Source organism: Leptidea sinapis, chromosome Z, assembly GCF_905404315.1.
Source record: "Leptidea sinapis chromosome Z, ilLepSina1.1, whole genome shotgun sequence".
Lineage (NCBI taxonomy): Eukaryota > Metazoa > Arthropoda > Insecta > Lepidoptera > Pieridae > Leptidea > Leptidea sinapis.
In genome coordinates, this window is record NC_066312.1 from 19,234,669 (window position 1) to 19,259,873 (window position 25,205).

At 34.5% G+C, this 25,205-nt stretch overlaps 1 protein-coding gene across 2 annotated transcripts in view; it reads right to left on the reverse strand.

Moving 5' to 3' along the window:
• Nucleotides 1-25,205, reverse strand: part of LOC126978443 (ankyrin repeat domain-containing protein SOWAHB-like) — a 59,689-nt gene that overhangs the window by 18,332 nt on the left and 16,152 nt on the right. For both annotated transcript variants that reach the window (XM_050827235.1, XM_050827236.1), the window contains exons 3-4: nt 11,454-11,489; nt 10,126-10,251 (exon numbers count right to left, since the gene is read on the reverse strand). In XM_050827235.1, the coding sequence (XP_050683192.1) occupies nt 10,126-10,251; nt 11,454-11,489 (162 nt within the window). The remainder of the gene's footprint in view (nt 1-10,125; nt 10,252-11,453; nt 11,490-25,205) is intronic.

Genomic DNA, 25,205 nt, shown 5'->3' on the forward strand with positions numbered 1-25,205 from the left:
AGGCTCCAATCATAGGATAAGGGTGTAGGTAAAAATATAACGCTAGCCTTAATTTAGACCAATCTTAGATCCTAGTGAGATAAAAGCCATCAGCTGTTCAATTAAATGGCAAGTAAATCTCAACGTGCATAAATCATCGGGTAAAATCAGTGTCTTAATTAGAATGAGAGATGTCAACGGTGCCCGATGTCTCGGTCTGGAATAAATCAGGATTTAAATTGCTTTCCGCAACGACACTCCCACCGTCGACTGGGCGTTAATAGCGCGTGCAACCGAAATCTTAGACAAATGTTTAGAAATATTTTTTGCTGTGAAATTGAATCTCTCTCAAGTCTAAACACATGTGTAAAAAATGAGACCACGGGGATTTATCTTAACCCGGCTCTGTAAAACTAAGCACGGAGAATTTAATTTTTTATTCATTTCACCGCCTAACGATAATAGAGCTCACTTATTGTTGGGTAAACGAGTTAATTCATGTGTACCTACATACATCACAAGGGTTTTACTTTTATGCTATAAGCTTTGCCAGTTTTAAATACTAAATACTTTCTCGGCACCGAATCGATTAAAACCTCCAATGGCAAAAACAATTTTATACACAGCGATTAGCCTTTTATTTGAATACGCGCATAATATACAATCGCATTTAGTTTTATTAATTTAATTTGAGGTTTGTTAACAAACCTCAATTTTGTTTTAATTATTCGGATCGGGAAGGCTGCGCGGGTATCGTAAATCAAGCATAATAAAGCTAAGCTTTCATTCTTTATTGAACAAACATATCTTTATCAAGACGATTACACGCTCGTTATGTGAGTTATATTAAATAACTATTACGATAAACATGAATCCGTTTTACTACCAAAGACTTAAGATAGATTTTGACTGGCAGTTTATTAAGTTTAACGCACTCAGTAGTACGTTTTAAGGTTAGCCTATTTATTACGCATGTCAATTTTGTTAATTTTACGCATCGTTTTTCTGAATCGCCATAAAAAATTGCTTTAGATCTTTGGAAGAATTTTTTTGCTACCCCACGTGAACCACGTGTTAAAAAAAGCTAGAATTGAAGTTCCGTGAGAGTTAGCAACATGTATATTCATTTAGTACCTACGCGTTTTTTACTTCGCGCATTCAAAGACTGCTAAGATCTAGGCTTAGGCCTGTAGGTGTAGATATTACAACAAATATTTTGTACAAATAAGAATAAAAAATAAATTAAGTGAAGTAAAACTAAATTTATGTGCTTCATGTCACGTGCTTATCCATCTTCGCATCAATCCACGATGATAACTCAATTATTTTATAGACACTGAAGCGATAATTTATTGCCACATTGAGATTTATTGAAACGGCAGAAAAACTATAATTTATTTTACTAAAATCGATTTCTCCGACACCGACTTCCAAGCTATCAATATGTAGTACATACAAATAATACTATTTTATCAATATTAAAGGTAAAGGTTTGCATAAGAGGAGTATTAAATAATTTTTTTAGTTATTCGATACTTCTCAGTTTTTGAAGTCGGTTTTTTTAAACGTAGTTTTTTTTTATTTTTTACGTTTTAGTATCAGTTAATAATAATATATATTATAATCAACCTGAATGAAAACTACAAAAGAAAGCCGTACACAGAAACAATTATGTCATCCAGGTAGACGAAAATTTTCATATAAATGTTCATGAAATGAAAACCGGGCCAAACTATGTAAAATTTTTATGGGACCAAATGGCATCTATTTCGCATCAAACAAAAGAAGAACTACGTAAATCGGATCATAAGTCTCAGAGTAATCGGTGTACATAAATAAATAAAAATACCGATCGAATTGATAACCTCCTCCTTTTTGAAGTCGATTAAAAACAACACCTAGATTTGGAGAAAACGGATATTACATCGAAGTGGAGACCAGTGCTAGAAACGCATACCGATCGATCAAGTTTAAGATATCATGATTGTATTATATTTTAATGAAATATATTAACAAAGCGAATTTTGTCGACAGCTATGACTTTAGTTAGACAAAGAATTACCATCAATTTTCTAATACATTTATAAAATATGGACCTAGTAATTGGTATGATTTTCCATGAACAGAATAAATCTTACCAAAATTATTATTAAAACTGCCAGCATTAAAACAACGTTTAAACTATACTGTACTTATCGATGATTCATATATTCTCTTTACAAGATTTTATCGAAACCAGGTTGTCGTATTTGTAATACGAGAGAGGTATTTTGTTCAATAAGTCTGTCGGGTCCTGGGATAGGGACACAAAAAAACCGTGCTTATCTCAAATAGATAAACTGCAAGATATTCCTCTAGTTTTGTTTTGTTTTGTAAACGATAGTGCGGATTTAAAATGTTGCAAATACTTAAGAGTTGTATTCTTTTGTTGATTTAAATAGCAATAAGAAGCTAGCAAAAAAATTGAAACCGCATCAATAGTATCGTATCAGCGTTCTTGGACAACACTTATCTTACAGACTCGCCAAGTATCGGGATACTGGGTCTCGAAATCACGAGAGATTGCCAATTCCGCATTTATATGAACGGCAAACCCAAATTGGTGTAGAAGAAACTGGGCGTCATTGTTAGAGCACGGCAATACTCCCAGCCGGCCCACATTCTAGCGCTGTACAAAGCGCAGGTCCGGCCACACATGGAGTATTGCTGTCATCTCTGACTGGGTCACTTGGCGTTGCGTAGAGATGTCGCATTTATCACAGGGAGTGTTCGGAAGAGCTGTTTCACCTGATTCCTGCCGCCGAATTCCACCTTCGCACGACACGTCACAAATTAGGATATCATCCCCACTATCTGGAGGTTTGGCGGTTCTCCACAGTGGGGTTTTCAAGGAACTACGACATGGGTACCTTCAAAAAAAACGTACACCTTCCTTAAAGGCCGACTACACTCCTGTGATTCCTCTAGTGTTGCAAGAGAATGTGGGCGGCGGTGATCACTTAACACCAGATGATTCGTACGCTCATTTGTCTTCCTTTTCCTTAAAAAAAAGTAAAGTAGAGACGATCATAAGCATATTGAATATACTAGTGTTTATTTCTAGTAAATATTTTTAAAAGCGAAGCCGTAAACTTTTTACCATCAGAACATTAAACGTGGCTCATCTCGAAATAAGTGTAAGGTACAACTGAAATGTCAAGAATTTAGCAAGGGCGGATATATAACAACACTCCGGGCGGTCGTCTCTCAATTAATAAATATCATAGCTGTTTAAATAGGAAGCACTGATGACATATTTAAGAGCTTGTTTGGTCGGCTGTTTGAGATAATTCAGATGCACGTAGTATCCGTTGACGAACACTTGCGGCCTACGAATGCAATAAGTACCTACTTAAAGATCCTTCCAAATATGTAAACAAAAGTGAATCAATTTTGGTATAAATATTCGTACATCGACTTACCAGTATTGAAATATATTTGGAAATGATTAATGAAAACCAGAAACAACCACCAACAAGCAAACATTTTTTTGCATATAAATTTATTTCATTAAATAGCCACGGCTATATTCCCGAGGTGCGTTATCGATTATAAAGTCATTTATACTATAGACACTACCACAGAAACAAATTCTGTATTAGTGTTTTTCACTCAACGAAATACTTAGCCTTCTAAAGTGGCTTAGCCAAATAGTATACATTTGTTCTATAGATCCTGGTATTGTTACAATGATCACTTCTGAAAAATTCATTGATGTGCTTATGTACGTATATTAGATTATCAAGAGTTTATTGGGAGGAACGCTAAGTTGAATGCGTGAATACGATGAAGTTAATTTTAAAAGGTAAAATCTTAAAACCAAAACAAAGACCTTTTCTATGCAGTTAAGCTTAATGAAGATGAAGTGCCTCAACACAACTGTCATAAACCATAACCCCCGCACTTTTTGGATTTTGACTGGACTTCATTAACTTAATGTAAAAAATAGATCTTACGAAGATCGAATAGGTGACTTGTATATTATGTTTGTTGTATGTACCTACACATATACATATATAATTGATTGGCATATTGCGATTACATGGAGAATAAGTGCAGAGAGCTAAAATAAATAACATTATTACATGTATTAAATATATTTAAAAATTCAATCAGTCATTCATTAATCTTAGAATCTCAAACGATGGGTCAGGATTCCCGATAAATGGCAGATATTTATACAAATATACAATTATACAAAATTAAATACTAAACAACTTAGATTATTTATCCTGCTCTACAAAAAAAAACTCGCGTCATATGGTTGTATGAATTATGGTCGAAATACCTCGTTGCACGCCCTCTAGTATATTATATAAAAAAAAGTGAGCAAGGCATTTTTGCCATCAATATTTTGTAGGAGCTAAAAGTACATTTAGTTCACACTCTAAGGAAGTTTACAAGCATATCACAATTTTCTGTTTCTACTCTTTTGTTGTGTAAAGCCCACAATACACGCCATATCTTTACAATTCCAGATTAGCAATTCCCTGTGAAGTTGACAAGTTACAAAATGATATTAGACGTAAATAACAAAACGATATAATTATCTCCAGGACGTCTTAAAATATCCACATTTAACGCTAATAGAATTGAAGTATACTTTTAATTGTGCTTATATAACGATTATTGGGTGATATTCGTGAACTGTCCCATTAAAAAATTATAACCTCTAATATATATTTTTGCTACAAGTTCTATTAATAGACGCAATCTCAAGATAACTCACCGTAAACATTTGTATCACTCAAATACGAACATGCACATATCCAAGTCGCGAAGAGAGAGAGAAAGACCTTAATATGACACACGGAGGAACAGCAGAGACATCGAGCCATAACTCTGTCAGCGGCCGAAGCAAATACGAAAATAATCATCAAAGTGTTTTTTAGTTCGGAGACGACAAAATGTCAAGCGACGGTGGTACAGTAGCGAACACGTGTTACATATTGTCTGACAATATTTACTGTTACTTTATTAAGTCCCGGTATAAGAGAATGAAAACAGACGATTCTCGAGATTTCAAAGCAGATGTTATGTGCTGAGGACGCACTGATGGGCTAATTGGGGACAAATTTTATATTATCATTATATGCGTGTCCCGGTTGAGCTGGCGAAGATTAATACTGAATGCTCTTATGATATTTAGAATTTGTTTAATAATAACATTCTGTCACTCATCTGTTCTCGTTTTTATAACCAACGCATTTGACATAATTATTGTTTTAATCGCAAATGCTTATAGTAAGTACAACTAGGTCATTGAAATTTTCCTAATTTAGTTGTAAATGAACGAAACTAGCAAAATCGTGTTGCTTTGTCACTTTTAATATAAGGCAATTTGTTATTGATCAGGGCGAGTAAAAAACTATAGCGATAGATAGGCGACACAAGTAGGAAGAAGCGGTACGAGAGGACAGAGTACGCTATTCGGCGATCACTACGTCAGTAACTACAGAGCAGTCGGAGTTTACTGATTAAATCATATTAATCTTTAAATTAGTCGCCGGTAGAACAGAAAAGTTTTCGAATGGCAACCACGTACCGGAAGACGCAGTGTTGGTAGGCCCCCACAAGATGAACCGACGATCTGGTCAAGATCGTCGGAATACGTTGGATGAGGGCAGCGCAGGACCGATCACCGTGGAGATCTTTGGGGGAGGCCTTTGTCCAGCAGTGGACGTCTTCCGGCTGATGATGATGATTAATCTTTATATATAAAAATTTCCTGTTACGTTGTTTGTCCGCATTAATTGTGCAGTTTGATCTAAATTGAGAGATAGGACAGTTTTTTTTTTTGGATTCGTGACTGTTAATATCTTTAATTTTCAAATTCTATGTGAAAAAAATTATGCTGTGACAATTTTCATTACAAGAACAGGGAAAAATGAAATAAATTATTGAAAGGATCGAAATTCTACAATTTCCGCTATTAACTAAAAGATTTGAAATTTTGATATGAAAGTTTGTATTGGTATTTGTTTATGTGAAGCGAAGCGCAAGGTTATTAGCTAGAGTTATGTAACTAAATTATTTTGTAAAACGTCTCAAATGTCAATTTTACATTTAAATATACTGTTTTCAACATAGGCATGGTGACATATTTTAAATTCGTATTCTTAATTAACGTCTACGATTTTCCAAAAAAAAAATATTTCATGTATTATAAAAAATATAAAATAAACTGCACTTCTAATGATTACTATATTTTTATCAATGCAAATTATGTTATATATTAACTTTTTATCATTTTATTTCAGTTAACGTGGCCGATTGTCGTATTTATTTTATCGCATATCTAATTTCAATTTAAAGCAAAACCGGATCATTTTTTAAATACCTTGTATTAAATGTTTTAGTTAAAACCACTGAACACGCACATTCTCATTCAAGGCCGGCTATAGAAGTGAACACGGGCAGCGGTGATCACTTGCCACCAGGTGAATCAGCGACAGCACAAAAACACTCAACCCTATTCAGATAGTCGGGCTACTCTCATTAAGTTAATTTAACTACTATTCACAATGCCACGAACGGATAGCTATAAAACACAAATCCAATTGAGTCGACTCTTGATTTACAACGAATCAATAAATACGAAGGCTATCATTACAGTTTTTATAGCGTACACAATAAAAGTAATGTACTCCCGACCGACGTCTCAGCGCCAGGATGTCATATAAAACTTAATCAAAGCATTACTAAATACGGATGATCAATTAAAATTGTCCTAATCTTATATGCAGTGCTCTGCGAACGGCTGGATCACTTGGCGTCGCTTCATTGTGTGTCTTCTACCGCATTTATCACGAGGAGTGTTCCGAAGAGCTGTTTAACCTGATTCCTGCCGCCGAATTCCACCTTCGCACGACTCGCCACAAGTTAAAATATCATCCCCACCATCTGGATGTGTGGCGGTCCTCCACAGTGCGGTTTTCAAGGAGCTTTCTTCCGCGTACTACAATGCTGTGGAATGCGCTTCCTTGTGCGGTGTTTCTGGGACGATACGACATGGGTACCTTCAAAAAAAGCGCGTACACCTTCCTTAAAGACCGGCAACGCTCTTGTGATTCCTCTGATGTTGCAAGAGAATGTGGGCGGCGGTGATCACTTAACACCAGGTGACCCGTACGCTCGTTTGTCCTCCTATTCCATAAAAAAAAAATGCAATTCGATGATCATTAAATCTACAACGCTTTTAGTCTCCGTACTGAAAACTTTTTTTGAAGTGAAAACTTATTTAGCAGCTTATAGCACTTTTTGTTGGGCTATTTGCTAGAGGAAAACTTATTAATAAATATTTAAAAAAATAACTATGACATTATAAATATATATAGTAAGTCACTTTTTGGATTGGTGAAATCTCGTCAGTTCGCGTCAACGAAATGACTACAAACTGTTATGAGAACAGTATATCTGTAGCTATGCTGCTGACGTATTGTGCAACATTAGTGCTGTAAGATATACATCTTATAAGTGAAATGGAATAGATTTACGGCCGTTTCCAATATTCAGTCTACCTCTTACTTGAGATAACAAATCGTAACTATCGTTGACTTATTTGTCCCAATAAATTTATCGACGGTAACTCACCTTATCCGTACACGCTGTATGTCAATAGGACGGCCGGCGTATGGCTTACCAGCGATAGAAGTTTGTATGGAAATTGCAATTCACGCGTCCCAATATAAGGCGATAAGAATGACATATTGGATATATTGGGACAGCTTCAGATTATTGACAGCTAATTACTGACAGTAGAAGGTAGTAATTTATCTCTAACTGAGATAGTATATTGGAAACGGCCGTTAGTGAAAAGTTCAATGTTGATATACTGTGCATTGTTGAAATAATGTTTTTGTTTGATTAATAAGTTTTAAACATAAATTGTTTTTAAACATTATGAAATTTCAAATTTTATTACTAAAAGTTCTTAATTTTCACTTCTACCGGCAGTCTCTATAACTGCCAGTTTTTATTAATATTCTTATCGTCGTGTCATTAATAATTACAATTATTAAAAGCTAGTTCGGTATCCACAACTTGATATGCTTTCATAGTTCGGAAGCATATGCAGTCAAAAAGCCTCGTCAGTTCTCTGTATATTCATATTACAGACACCTCTGTATTTTCCCGTACGGCTTGTGGTCTTTTGAACTCGTACTACTGTACCAAAAGAGTCTTGATAGTAAAAACACAGTATCAAAACAGTATTGGAACAGCGCTACAAGATGTCAATCTGCTTGTTATATCTGTTGTTGTTGTTGTTGTTGCTGTTTATATCTGCATCACCCAGCGGAGAATTAAACTACTAATTACATACTAGAATCCGTCTTACAACGAGATGGTTCAAGTTCAGATATTGTATTAAATCAAAATTTATGAACGTTGCGGGACTCGAATGAGCAATATCACTTTAAAAATAACAAATTAGTTTCATTTGAAAGAGCGACACATCAAGTCAATTTCAGTTGTTCAGGTTATCTACTATAAAGTAGACCCAGTAAATGGAGACACAACCTGAGAGTTGAACATGATATACCAAAATATAAGAACCATGCATACTCGAACGGTTGGCTCAGTTGGAAAGAGCGCTCGGGCGGAACCCGAATCGTTCATAAACTTTAGTTACAAATTTAATAAGTATAATAAATCCCAGAAGTGAGGGAGGTAACTTTAAAAATAACAAATTTGTTTGTATTAAAACAATTACACACTTAGCATTTCAATAGAATCTCTTGCAGTAGAGGATGAGCAATAGTCGACAAAAAAGCGAGTTGAGAGACGGCTCGTAAAGTAAAAGGGACGTAGATGATACGTCAAGATAGCATGCGGCAGGGGGTGAGTTGACGGCGCCGTTTCTCGATTCACGAAAGCCAATTAGAAGCACACCTTTTGAAAATGTGCTCATTGCCCTCGCTGACGCGACGAGTTTGATATACGCGTATACACATACCGCTGGCAAACGTAACTAAATCATTACCACGTATCATTACGTCTGCGATCAATAGAGCGTACTCAGACTTTACTTACATAAAACTTAGCTGAGTGTTAGCTTAGCGTAACCTTTGATTTCGTTTTTGACAGCTGAAATTATGCCCAGCTTAAGCTGAGACAGCCCAATGCAATAATCAGGACTCGTTTTATCACACTCAGCTATGTTTAAGGCAAGTAAAGTCTGAGCAAAGCCTAAGTCTGCTCTATAGATCTTACCAGTGGGAGGCTCCTTTGCACAGGATGCCAGCTAGATTATGTGTACCACAACGGCGCCAATTTCTGCCGTGAAGCAGTTGAAGAAATTACTGGGCAAATGACACTTAACATCTTGTCTCAAGGTGACGAGCGCAGTTGTAGTGCCGCTCAGAATTTTTGGGGGTTTTCAAGAATCCCGAGCGGCACTGCATTGTAATGGGCTGGGCGTATCAATTGCCATCAGCTGAACGCCTTGTTCGTCTTGTCCCTAATTTTCATTAAAAAAAAACCCCTAAATCTTTCTTGATGGTGATTTTTTGGTCCTCTCTCGATCGACCAATCAAAGAGTCATGCGCACTTGCAAGACAAGCAATATATTAAAAGTTGATGCTGTTTACTGTTAGTCCAATGACACTTCCACTCGCAATATTTAAAAAAAATACAATTTTACGCCGTCATGAGTGTTGGGAGGTAGAACATAGGTAATTTACTAGCGTATAGACGACATGAGAGTCCAAAGTATAATATTTAAAGTACAAGAGGTTAATTTCAAGCACGGCTGACTTTTTACGACTTGTTAAATCGAAATCGGTTACAGTATCTATAGATTCGCTAACTGGATATATCTCCGTAAGTGATATTCTTCTTTCTCGCACGCTTTGTCTATACGCTAGTATATATTATATAGTATATATAAGTATGATATTGATGCTGATTTTTAGTTTCTGTCTCGATCGGCCATTCCAAAAACTCATGTTCACTTGCACAGAAAAAACACCAGATATATTATGTTACAAATTAATACTGTTTGCTTATTCTAGTCTATGGTCCCTCATTAAATTAAAAAAAAATACAATTCTACGCCCTCATATTTGTACGGTCACATTTGGCATATATAGATTAGTAACAACTCACCTTTGTCTTGGCTAGCTTGGGATTCTCTTTGCACATCTTCGCCAGCATATGATAATCTCCTCTTGCAGCACAGAGTATCCACTGTTTCTGTCTCGGATCTAAAGGATCATTTTCCTTTTGCTCCAACTAGACAAAAATTATGTTTTTAGCTATACTAGTTCCACACACCCTGATATTTTTAAAGTTTTTAGATGATTCTTCGTTAGACCCGTCCACAAAACGCAAAGGGGTTAATTCACGGATTGCCACTTCAGTTTTTTTAAAATCGAAATTTAAAGAGTCGCGCCAAATTCCGCTACAGTTTTGAATATCAACATCAACAAGTGTAGGGTAACTAATAGTATAACACAGCTGGCAAATAACAGTCTTTTTGTGATAGTCGAAGGGAAACAGTTTATTTATTACAGTATTTGAGCACATCTTGGCGCTTTATTTTCAAATTTTGCGAAAACTACTATTATGAACCCATCTTTTTTTTTAATTTCATAATAATATTTGAGTTGCTTAAAAAATTGATATAGGACTCACTGCTCTCGGTCTAATAATTTAAGCGTTATTGTTGATCAAATAGACCCGTTTAATGCGGGCACAAGCGCTGGTAAGCGACCCAGCTCCTTTTTTGCGTTGCGTGTAAGCGGATACGGAAACATTTTGATAGGTAGTAATAAAAAGCCAACGATTGGGTCTTATAGTGGTGCGAAACAACCGAGTGCGCGATAATTTGGTGCGGTCCGGCGGCGGGCGAACTACTGAATAGATTTAATTGAAATTTTGCAATTTTAACAAGAGGTCGAGACTAGATATAGGCCATATATTGTCATTCTAGACGCTGACATATATATTTTTGCTGCTTTAAAGCGTCCACGCAGAAGTCGACTGTAGATTATTCAAATCACTAAACAAACACATTTATTTATTATAAAATCTTTGTCTGTTTGCCCGTTTAAACTACTGAATAGAATCAATTCTAATATCGCATTAATATAAACACAGGTCGGGACAACATATAGGCTACATATTATCACACTAAATGCAATGTGTCCACGCAGGCGACGACGCGTGCAGCAGCTAGTGTCATAATAATATAGAGAGAGTGCATCAAATTATACTGGGACAAACACCCAGTGCTGTTCTTCGCCCTCGGAATGCAATTTGTTTTCAAAGTTGTAGTAGTGCACTAAATAAATATATGAATTTTTATGATACATTATAAAAAGGGGAGCAACTAGTATTGCGAATAATGTATGTTCGGCGTTTAGCAAAAAGAGTCTCCTTAATATCTATATAACAAACAAAAACCAGCTATCGAGAGCCAAAATTATACTTACCGATGTTTTACTACTCCGGTCATCCTCGTCCAAATTCTGCAACAATATATATGTTTACAATAAACAATACCACGATAGAAAGTATTACAGTATCTGCAATTTATTAAAATAAAAAAAAAACAAAGCATCTACGTCTCGAACGAAAAATTAGTATTATAAATAAAGATGATATTTACATACATAATAAATATCTTAAAGACACATATAAATTAATCGGAACCTAATATTTCAAAATTAATAAATGAGTACTTATATTGTGAAAATAATATTTTGAATTAATGGTCAATAAATTCGAATTCTCCCGTCTTCGGGCTTGCGTCGCGATTGAAGACGCGAAAAGATTACCACAAGGGGAGTATACCATTGTATTTAATAATGGACCTAATGTGTATAGGATAAGGTTGAATGTTCATAGTCTTATTCAGCGGGTTATATCATTTATCGGCAATGTAATGGACGTGCGTTGCCCAGCATGGCCACTCTACCACCTGTCGTTACATATTTATGTCTACACTATTGGTCCCACTGTTAGGGACGTCGATATTGACAAGATAACATCCTTAATGTGATGTGTTTGATTTAATATCAAGATTGAGTATGTATGCTAACAGTTTTTTGGTACTTGGCGAATAATTAATTAAACTGTAATAGTATTTACGCTACGTCAGGTTTGATCCAAGACCTAACGATTTCCTGATTAAAAAAATGTGAGTAATATAAATACACATACAAATTATGAATATAATTCTGTCTAGCATTGTGAGCGCAAATGTTTGTTTTGTGTGTTTCACTTTCACGTCTTAACTACTCAACTCATCATTATAAACATTGTCAGGGGTAGAGAAAAGGGCATAGGGTACAACTCATTATGAAATATGAAATTATGAAGAGATACCGCAAGACAATGCGAAACGTTGTTGATACTTATTATATTAAATAAATATTTGAGGACCCATATAGCTCAGTAATTGCAAACATTTACATGATGAATATGGGTGTTTGTTTCCGAGTCATGGATGTGTATTAGTATTTATGTATGTTAATATAAGTATTTTGTATCAAATATATCGTTGTCTTGTACCCATACTACAGGCTATATAATTAATATATATATTAGACCCATTTTTAAACCAAATTTTAGATTCAATCGAATTAGGTAATAAATGAAGGCTAAAATTCCTGCAGAGACAGCCATAGTGTAACACAACGTTGTCAGTACGATATTGTTTTATAAAAAATCCAATAAAGAGTGAATCACCTAGCGCGTGCAGGATTGCGTAATATATAAATTATATCTATAACTACGTTACATATCGTTCGATATGACACAATAAATAGTAGTTAAAAATAAACTAAAAAACACGCTTTTTAAGAAAACCGAACTAAAAATAGGTTTAAATTTGGTTTATTTATAAAAGCGTGCATTTTTAGTTTCTTTTTTGCTATTATTTGCATTGTTGAATTTAAATTCTCTTTGGTACTCGAAAATTTCTTAATATTAGATAATACAGTTTAAGATAACGGTTGAAATTTAAAATCAACATCAATTCCTTCCTTATAGACGATAGTTGAAAATTTTATAAACTAACAAAAATGTTATTTTGCAAATTGAAAAATTAAAGAATCAAATTAATGTATTGTTAAAGGTCGTCGATAAATTTATGAAGTTTGAAAGAAATCTGGCCATTTAAAGTGGGTCCAAATGAGTCGGTTACAAACAAACATACGAACAGGTTAAGCTAATATAAAAAGCGTGTAAAAATAAGAACCAAGATGCAAACTCCAAAATGGCCTGCGAATCTTTAAAGTCTTTCATTTTCTTTAAAATACATGTCAGCGGCAACAGTAGGTACTTAATGTACCTACTGTGTCGAAATATCAGTTGTCGAACTGTTGCGGTTTAGAAGATAAAACCCGTGAACAACCAAACCAGTGAACAGTTTCTACAGATTTAATATTCAAAACCCGACAAGCGCAAATTTAGTTACGAATTTAAATCTGATCGATTTGTTACATTAGAATAGCAACAAAGAGACCTTAAAATGTTCAAAACAATAGTATTACGGTATTCAAAATAATTGTTAAAAACGTTTGTGTGGTGACGGTTACTATAACATAAATGACTTTCTTAATGATACCACAGATCGGGAATGGAGCGACCGCCCTCAGGCTATTAAATAATAAGTTTAATTGCACAATGTTACTTTGTAAACATATTTTTTGATGAAAAAAAGGCCCGCTGAGTTTGTTGCGCTCGTTCTACTCAGGCCTGAGGAATTCATATTGGAATGGGTGGTAGTTTTTTTTTTACTTTAAATAATGTCACGTCCTATATTGAATAAAAATATTTGAATTTGAATGTAGCAATAATGTGATAAATAACTAAATAAACGATTGAAATTAAAAACAAACTTACTCGTTACAATATAAATTTACAATTTTAAAACCGGGTGGCAAAAAGGCTAATTAGCATTTGCATGTATCAAGGACGGTCCAGCGCGCTATACTTAGAGCTAGGAAACGTCTGCAATAAAATGGAAACATGGCTAATTTGTTGCACCTTCGTAGCAATAAACCCTCAGTTCCTTGTTTACACGTAACTAATCTATGTGGTAATGAACGGGATTAACATGTAGCGTGTGCCTAAGTTTACTTCAATCTAAGGATATTAAACGGGTTGGAGATGTTAAGAACTAAGCATTTATATATTAAGAGTTAAATTATTATTTTCAATTTATTTTAAAAACTTAGATGTTATTATTTAACTTATTATTGACGTATGATTATAATTACTATGATTATATTAACGACCCATATAGACCAGTGGTTAGTGACTCTGCCTACTGAGTTACAGGTCCCGGGTTCGAATCCCGGTAGGTGCAAACATTTATATGATGAATTTGGATGTTTCTTTCCGAGTCATGGATGTTTATATGAATTTATGTGTGTTTAAGTAAGTATATTGTATTAAATATATAGTTTTCTTGCACGCATGATACAGGCTATGCCTAGTTTGGTGCAAGATAATTTGTGTGTGTTAATATTATTATTTTTATTAAATTAAAACTATCATTACGTGGAAGCGTTGCGTTGGATTGGGTTTTGTTTTTGTTTTTCTCTATTGAGGCGGAAAGATAGTACTTTGTACATTCTCCGCGCCTCTGGGCCACACGGGCCAAGTGTCTCGACACCAAACGGCACAAAGATGTAAGACTCACTGAGACCGCCATATTTGCAACGTTTGCCGTCTATTTTATCTATTTATTTGTCATTTGTCGTTGTTTGAAATAAAGCGTGGTCACCGCCTGACACTCGTCTATATAATATGCAGCGATAATAATGCATGAAAAACATAACAAGTTTTAAAGATATGTTTTTTAAAGCTTTTTGATCAAATAGTAGTGTATAGGCATTTGAGCCACCCAAAGAATTGCAATGATAATATTATATTATAGCATAAATGATCCTACATTCATTCTCTGCCTACCATACCTTTGAAACGATTTTGGGTATCACAAATAATCCCGTTTCTTTTACGCCATCAAAATTTCGGGGTACAAAAATACCCTATATCATTTTCTGTGCCCTTGATATATATACACATTGTATGTAAAATTTCATGATCGGTTGTATATAATATACCTAATAGTTAAGCCGTGAAAGCGAAAGAAATAAACGAACAATCAAACAAACTCACATCCGCGTTTATAATCAATGCTAAAAATATAGAGAGCCTTTTTTTTCCTTCGGTTATGCTGCGAAAACAACTAAACTGATCGGAATACTACTGATATCATAAGATGCAGCGTGTTTCAGAGATGGTTTTAATATATAATTTATAGTGGATAGGTACTTATATCCGGAACCTATATTTAATTAAATTACGAAATACCTAGCATATATTCGCAAAACAAATAATTGAGTCAATGACATTTTATTACATAATAGTTGACCCGACAGACGTTGTTCTATATATATAATAAATAAAATAATGGTTTATGAATTTGTCAATAATATATCATAACATCAAGAATTATTTCGTACAATATGCTCCCTGTTGTTGTAATGAAATTGTTTCACAGCAGAACTGTCAAACCGTGCGTCAATAAATTCTCTCATAGAAAATATGTCTATAAAAACAAATATCAGACGACGGGGAAAACATCAAAGGAAGAACGAAATTGTTGTTTTTATTTAATTCCGAACACTTTCATATTTATTCACCTTTTAAACCTTTCCTGGGGTTCCACAAATAATTCAAGACCAAAATTAGCCAAATCGGTCCAGCCGTTCTCAAGTTGAGACTAACGAACAGCAATTCATTTATATATATATATATATATATATATAACAATTCATACAATGAGCGGGGTATTTAAATTATATACAGCACTTGTATATTATGAGAATATAATATACAAATTTTATTATTCAATTTCTCTAATCAGTATAAACTTCGAAGATGCAAAATCTTACGGTGTATCCTTTCACTTAACTTTTAACGGTTAACTATCGCGTTTGGCACTTAAAACTTTTTAAGACACGACATGAACATACACGGACACACATGTATCAAAATACCAATGTAGGTATGTCACGCTCAAAAAAATTATACTGTGACACCAAGCACACCGTAATAACGGCTTCAATAACTGATTAAAGCAGTATTATTTTAAGAACCATGAAATCAGTTTAGAAGTCCACGCAGACGGAGTTGTGGGAAATTAGCTTGTATGTATTACAACAATTGCCTACAATATGCCTATGCCTTTCAATGCCTTTGTTTTAACAATTTAAGTGCCTTTGTTTCATCAATACCAACGACAAGGCTGACGTCACAAAATTTACGAGACGATCGCGCATATATTATTGAAAGCATTGAGACGCCCGCGCCAGTGGGTCGCCGTAGGGACCCTGCGTGCTTCCCTCGCCCCGGGACGTCCCAGTCTGACGCGTCGCATCAGGGTGTGCGAAGCCACATTATAGTGGCGACAGCACGGCATTGCAACACGACATTACGACCCGATAGGATAGGTCGGGAGTCCGTTTTAAAAAACTGCTTATGCCATGAACAATTATAATTTATACAGTGTATTATTAAAATCTTTTCAATTCGCTTAACATATTTAGTTTAGTATAGTTTTATTAAATCGTTTAATTTATAGTCTTCTATTATTACTGTGTCTACTATCCTAGTATTACTAAATTCAATAGCATATAACAAACCGCGAAACGTTGGTTGGCAGGCAGACTCCAATACGGCTTCACTAAAGGACTTATCAAAATGGACGTCAATCTTGGCCTCTACTTTTCTAAAAAACGCTGCACATTGGAGCGAAAGTGTACTTTTACATCAGAAACAAGCTAATAATACCTTTGTAAACCTAACAATTTAAATGCGAGCATAATTTCAAACACGCACATGGAAAATTACTAACATCACAACAACAGAACAGGCGACTTTCTGTGCTATTTGTCGTTATCAGTAGATAGGTTTGAAGATGTTAAAATTAAGATAAGATATAAGACGTACAAGAAAACAAACGATCACCTATTGCAAACATTTAGTATCTGATTATGTACGACAAGCGTCATTATAGACAAAGGGGATAAGAACGAGCTTTTACAACGACATTCGATTTTATCAGACGTCAGCATCTCGGCGAAACTATTAACATGTCTCGCATAGATAATTAATCTAACGTAGCCTATCTCATTTAAGATTCCACAAAACACGTTTTATTAGGACGGTATAATGCGTCATTATCTAATTCAATAATTGGCCCATAAGAACCTTCTAGAAAATAAATTCAGTCTGGCTTATCTCGTTTGCGATTTCGCTAACACTTTTTGTTAACACTCGGATGCGATTGTTCTTACAGAGCGTGTAATGCATCTCTTTTTATCATTCAATAACTGACTAAATTATCCGTTCCAATTTTCCATAACTTCGACAAGGCTCGTTGATTGTGGCGTCCGTGTTGTTGATGGTTGCAAGTGATTCTCAGAGGCCAGAAGCCGCGAGAGAACAATGAAATCGGTCATATTTTCCTGCCATCTCGCAACGGACCGTGATCACTTATCTCCCGCATCGTGAATAACAACTAAAACACGTTTCATTTTGAGCGATCGTAACGAATACTTCATTTTCAATATTTCAAGAGAAGCATCTTCTATGGAAATAGTGGACAATGTCACAAGTATATATTTCGTTGATGGAAACTGATTATCTTTATGTATATAATTCTTCTGTAGGTACGTGTGAACGCCTCCTAAAAGGCTGGACAGATTTGAATGAAATTTTCTGTTTGTGTTCAAGTGGATTTGAGAATGGTTTAAATTCAGTGAACTACCGATTTTATGACTTTTTTTAGAGAGTTCCGGTGAATTTGAGATTGGTTTAGATTCTCAATACAGTCGACATATAATTCTCCTACTTATGTTAGTGATCTCCTAACGTCTGGACCGATTTTTCAAATTTAACACGTATGTACAACATTTGTCGAGTCCGCAAGTATTATGACATTTATTTGAGAGAACTGGCTGTAAAAATACAAATTTAAGATAATTTCAGAAAAAAATACACATATCAAATTCATTAGGTAGGTATATATAGATACATTTTTACTAACAAGTGATGAAAATGATATATATTATAACCCTGGCCAGTAATTTCAACGTGCGTATTAGCTTAGATAGATATATAGAGAGATCAATCCAATTCTAGGCCTATAGATAAAAGTTAAAAACCAATCGTATTAAATTTTAATGAGAGACAGAAAGCGAAGATGCGTAATGAAAGTACTTAGCGAGATCTTACCTACTAAAAGGAATTGAGTTTCGCGTTTAGTGCTTACTTAGAAGCTTTAAAACGGCGACATAAAACAGAGCAAGCTTCTCGGAAAGGCCATTAATTTAAAAATGAGTAAACTCTTACGTGTAATAAAAAATATATGCAGATAATGTAAATGGAAATTAGTTCATATTAATTTTGTCACGAGCAGAATATGAAGAAAAGACACAGTTAAGATCTCGATTCAGTTGTTTAATATTTTTATGAAAGTATTTCTAAAACTACAGCATTAAGGATGCATTTGCAACTATACGTTGGATTTATCGTGAAACGTTTAGAATTGCTGTATGGAACACCTACCTATACTTAGAATTTATCTTGTGTTAAACATGTTCATTTTCCAACTGTTTATTATCTAAGCAGAATTGTAAACCTCCGTCTTGAGATTCGAATTGAACAATCACTGTAATTCTATAATAACATAATTATTGATGTGACCTTTGATAAATTAATTAATAGAGTATTCTATTATTATTCGAATAATATAGATAAAATAAAACGAATACAAAAAATAAAAGTAAGAATGATTGCGTTGAGTACTTGGGCCATCAAAACGTTTGATCTGTGCAAATCTAATATATAAAATTCTCGTGTCATGGTGTTAAACTATGAACTCCTCCGAAACGGCTTGCAGATTCTCATGAAATTTTGAGTGCATATTGGGTAGGTCTGATAATCGGAAAACATCTATTTTTCATCCCCCTAAATGTTAAGGGTGGTTCACACGATTTTTTTTCTTTTTTAATTTGTTTGATTATGAGTCAGCATAAAAAAATACATACAACTTCAAATTTTCAGCCATCTACGATCAACAGTTACATTTGTATCGCGATTTTAATATCGGCAATACAACGTTTGCTGGGTCAGCTGGTATATATAAACTTTCTTACACATTACGAATAAACTGTTTGTGGCTACTCTGTGGCTGTGGACAAAATGCACGAATGACCTTTTTAAAGCCCAGTGTCCACTATTAATTAATGCAGCACGTGCGTCGAAGCATACATGGTAATTGTTTGAACAATCGGCACTAAGTCACGAGTATGTATTCGATATGCTACACGTAAGGAATATTTTAAGTTAGTTATTGACATCATTGAAGGAGAAATAAAATATTGCCAACAATTTATGAGTAACGAGGCAATAAAATAAACTAAACGAGTAATATGGATTAAATAAATTTTGTATGTGAAAGTTTTTTTATTTATTTATTACTTCAATCCCAATTCAACACACAATACGCAAGTTACCATTACTGAACATCTACAACCATTCATGAAAATAAAAAAAAAATACAGATTTCTATAAAGATTATTAGTGTAATAATTATTTTGAGGGCAATAACAAAAAGAGCACAAATTCCTTTTAGAGCTTGATTACCTGCTGCTATAGCAGCTCCTACTCCTGTTTCAGCTAATATATCGCTAGGCAAACTTGATATCGCTTTCGCCCTCATATTAACTTTGATCTCTTAACTTGTTAAATGTAGAATACATTCCATTAATTTGGTGATTAAAAACTAATGGTGTGTAATAATACCTTTTATAAAAATTTTCATACTATTTAAGAACACACGACAGAGATGATAACTTCAAAGCGAAGTAAATATTACGATATATAACACTCACACTCACAGCGCGAGTCTCAGTCAATTACAGCCGACTTACTAGCCATGACGGCTTATTCGCATTGGACTAATACCGTCAAAATAAAACGCTCAACCCGCCTAAAAAGTGTCTATTTCAAAAACTGATCGAACTTTACCTAAAATCAGAGAGCATCAGATTTAATATCCTAATCGTCTCTAATCCAAAGGAAACTAATATGAAAAAACAAAAACCGCCGGGGCCTTAAGTGTCCTTTTATAGCAATAGAGAATGAACACTCCACTTTGACAAACTCTTTGTAGATTAATTTTTTTAAAGGATCTCAATTGACGAGCGGAAGAGAGTGTCGTCGGTCTATTTCAGTGTTGATTTATGTGCCAGGATCTCGTGCCGGGTGGCAACGTGGCATATTAGTGAGAAGCGGATTGTTCCTTTATAATTTATTAGCTTCCGCGACGGCCGTAAGTGAAGATAACTTTACATCGAGCATTGTCAATTTGGCTTGAGAGTGTGCAAGTGCTACAATAATTATTGGATCGTGGGGTATATTGCGTTTATTAACATACAAGCTGTTACCCGCGACTTCATTTCTACCACAAGTTCAAATGCTGCCACATGCATAAACATAATATATAAAAAATGATCATAATATATCTCTCATCGTTAAGGCAGCGTTCGTAAGACCGTTTTTTTTTTCACTTTTATTCTCCGACTTCAACGAAGTCTTTCCATTTTTCTGGTCAATCTAATATATAAAATTCTCGTGTCATGGTGTTAAAGCTTGAACTCCTCCGAAACGGCTTGACCGATTCTCATGAAATTTTGAGTGCATATTGGGTAGGTCTATCATCCCCCTAAATGTTAAGGGTGGTCAACACGACATTTTTTTTTAAATTTGTTTCATTATGAGTCAGCATTAAAAAATACATACAACTTCAACAGTTACTTTTGTATCGCGATTTTAATATCGGCAATACAACGTTTGCTGGGTCAGCTATGCTATATATTATATTAATACTAGTTGAGAGCTTCACAAGCTTTACAATGATTTATACTAAGAATTTATCGTGTGTTAAACATGTTCATTTTTACTATTTTTATTTATTAAGTAGAATTGTAAAGCTATAATAGCATAATTATTGATGTGATCTTTGATAAATTAATTAATAGAGGCGTATTCTATTATAACGAGAATAATATAGATAAAATTAAAATATTAAGTACATCAAATAAAAGTAAGAATGATTACTTTGAGTACTTCAAATAATGCGGCTTTCTATTGGTATCAGTACTTTCAAAATGATTTCAGTAGATCAAGAGATTACCTACACAAACAATTCACTTTGCCTCTTTATAATATCATATTAGTACAGAAAGCACTCAATAAGTTTTGAGCTTAACACACTGCTTGAATATACATTATACGAGTGGACCCGACAGACGTCCTGTAGGTACCTAAACACGTCTTAAATTTGAAAAACCGGTCCAGCCGTTAGGAGGAGTTCACTAACATACAAATGAGCAGGAGAATTATATTATATGGACGGAATTGAGAATCTAAACCAATCTCAAATTCACTGGAACACACTAAAAAATCATCAAAATCGGTCCGGAGGTTTAGGAGGTAGTTCAATTGTGAATCTAAACCATTCTCGAATCGAACTGAAGACACACATAAAGTTTCGCCGTTTAGGAGGAGATCAGTTACAACATACGCACAAAAAAAATATATATATGAAGATATATATGTACAGTAGGAATTTTGGAATGCCTTATATCTAAAATATTAATGTCCATTAGTCTAATAAAGTCAGTTCTAAAATTAGAAATAGGGTACTCTAATTGAAAATTTATATTAGAAAAAATATCCACTTTATAAGCACTATATACCCAGCGGTGTCGTTCGCGTACATATTTTTACATCTTGGGTTACATTATTGTACTTTTGGTAGGGATCCCTAATTAATATCAGCCGGGGATAATGTAGCTACCCAACAGTGAAAGAATTATTCAAATTGGTTCAGTATTTGCGGAGCCTATTCAATACAAACAAAAAAAAATCAAATCTTTCCTCTTTATAATATTAGTATAGATTAAGTTTAACATATTGAATGGAGCAATAAGATAGTGAACTAATGGTTTCTATATAAAACCAAAGTAATTTCATGACATACTAAAATTTGCTTCATTTGTTTCCAAAAACACTTATGAATCATCAAATACATTATTATTTTACTCTTTATTATATCTAAGTATTTCACAAGAAGTATATTCTAGTTTCTGCATCTGGTTTAAATTTAATTTAAATTATTTAAAAAAACAACAGCCTCAAAAATTGTATATTTTGGTAACTTACATCTGTAGGGCGGTTTGTTGAAGGTGAAGGAAAAAACTCACTTTTTTTTATTAACGCAACAATTTGTAGAATATGGGTTAATATGGGAATATTACAGATTCCGGATATCTATACATAGGTAGGCATATACTGATATATAACATCGCCTCATGAAACAATTGTAAAGTCCATTAAGTACGCAGGGTAACACATTTGCGACCTAATATATGTCATTAGATGCTTTGTTTTTTGCCGGATAATGAACCCTCACCGGGGTTGCCATTTCACATGAGTTAATGTTATTTATTTTATTTTTCACTTGCGTATGCTGGCCGTATTTTTAAAGTCTCTATTGGGAGTCATTATTCAACTCACATTTGATTACAACGTCATAAGTACAAAAAAAGTACCAGATAGATGACTTACATTTTAATCAACGTAGTGCGTTCGCTGATGAATTAGTTTTTTTTTATGTTAAATAGGAAATAAAACAAGATTTTACAAAGTTAGTTGAATAACCAGACATTGACTCAAAATATTTTATTCCTAAATGATATTAAAACATCACAATAATATATGTTGGAACTTGATATCCGCACTTTGAAAGATAGCCATAATGTGACCATATGTCATATCCATCCTCAGATGATATTTAAGTTTAAAATACAAGCAAGAAGTTTTTTCGAAGAGCAGGACAAACCGTCTGATCGTTTGTGTCAGATGACCTGTCGAACGATGTTAACTGATACCACCGCCCACATTCTTTTGCAACACCAGAGAATCTCAGGAGAGTTGCCGGCCTTTAAGGAAGGTGTACGCGCATGTTGTATCGTCCCGGAATTACCGCACAAGGAAGCTCATTCCACAGCATTGTTGTACGTGCAAGAAAGTTCCTTGAAAACCGCACTATGGAGGTAATATGCAGGAGCAGGCGCACAATAATGCAACGTATCTACGCAACGCATGAAGATGATAGAAACCTTGAAGCAAAAGGATTACTATTCATCAGTTATAATTAAAAGAATGAAAAACGGCAAAGAGGACTCCTATACAAACTTTCCACCTAACAGTCATAAATTCCAGGACAAGCTAAAGGTAGGTTTGTGACCATATGGATTATTAACACGCGTACGTAATACTGATAAGTACATGAATACTTACAGAAATGAAGAAAATAAAAAATCTTACATCGATCCAAAAAATTTGCTTGCAACATCTCTCGTAGATGGTGAAATACAAAATCCGCACAAAAAACTTGCCTACATTTAATACATTAATAATTGATTGAAGAAAAATATTGTTTTAATCTGATCAGAAGTTTCGAAAAACTTTTACATTTTTTAGTCTAGGTACTGAAATATTTGAACCTTAAATATCTCTTATACTCATACTCTAGGTATAAGCTCAAAAAGTTATACCGGGGACACGATATTGGTAATTAGGCAAAGTTTACCTACCTCAATAGGAACCTGAATAATTGATATACCTACTACCAGTGTTTAAAGTTGGTTCCATTATTCTATAACCAAATTACTAATGAAAACTAACGCAGCAACTTTTTCCTTACGCTAGATACTTAGGTAGGCATTCTGCGGATAGTATATTAATAAAAAGCAAGTGTTTTATACAACTTATTTAGAAAAAGCATCGGTTTAATTAATACGACACAGTTAGCTTATGGGTACCACAACAGCGACTAATTCTACCGTGAAGCAGTAATGTATAATATTACTGTGTCTCTGTCTGAAGGGCGCCGTAGCTAGTGAAATTACTGGGCAAGTGAGATTTAACATCTTATGTCTCAAGGTGACGAGCGCAATTGTAGTGCCGCTCAGAATATTTGGGTTTTGTCAAGAATCCTGAGTGGCACTGCATTGTAATGGGCAAGGCGTATCACTTTCCATCAGTTGAACCTCCTGCTTGTCTCATCCCTTACTTCCATTAAAAAAAAACACATCAAAATGTGCACTATTTGTACGTGTAACCGTTTTAAGTATAACATTCGCAATTTAACAGCCCGAAGTAAGCAAGCTTACCACCTGAACGAATTTTGTAGCGAGATAAATAGAGGACGCCGACCTCATGTGATTTACTCCCATACGAAATAGATTACTACCTGATTTTACTTTTATTTCCCAGTTAGTTTAGTTTTGAGTAACGCGCGCGCGAGTGGCCGTGACTTAATTAGAGCAGGCAACTATCAGGAAATATTAATTCGTCATAATATGGCTATGGCATATCCATAGTACCTACTATACGAATCTTAGGAAGATTTACGTAGATACCACAAAAATACGGCCGTATATATAACTTTAAATATAGTATCAACGCTCGTGTGATTCCTGTACTAAATTACTAATAATTACCACCAATCTAATGGTTACCACTCAGATCGCCCGCACACTCGGTCGCCTTTTGGCCCTCTTAGCAGATCAAATTTCATCCGGTGATGCGATCGTGAAAATTTATATCGATAATAATCAGATCCTCATAACTTTGACCGCCAAAGGGTCACGATGAAGATTTTACAAGTCAATTAGGCGTGCCAGGTGTTGAAGAGCACGACGCACGAAGCACGTTGAAATATTTTATTCACAGAAGTTTTATTAAACAGTCGAAATGCCAAAAATATTTATTAACACTACAATATTTCATGCAGAAACAGACTTAAGCCACATGGGACTCTGGAGTATTGCCGATTAAATTAATTATCATTTTCTTAACGTAGAAAACTTAATTGTTATCGAATTTTTTTTTGGCAAGTCAGGAGAAATATTGACCATTTCGTCTTGCCTTAAAAACATTCAAATTCATTGTTTTTGTTTGAACGGAATAATGTCTAGGCAGTTCCGGTTGAGTATCAAAAACTCTTTTTATATATGATATCCAGATTCATGGGTCTATTACCAATCAATCTATGTAGGCTTCATGTACAGTATAGTATAAACATTATTTGT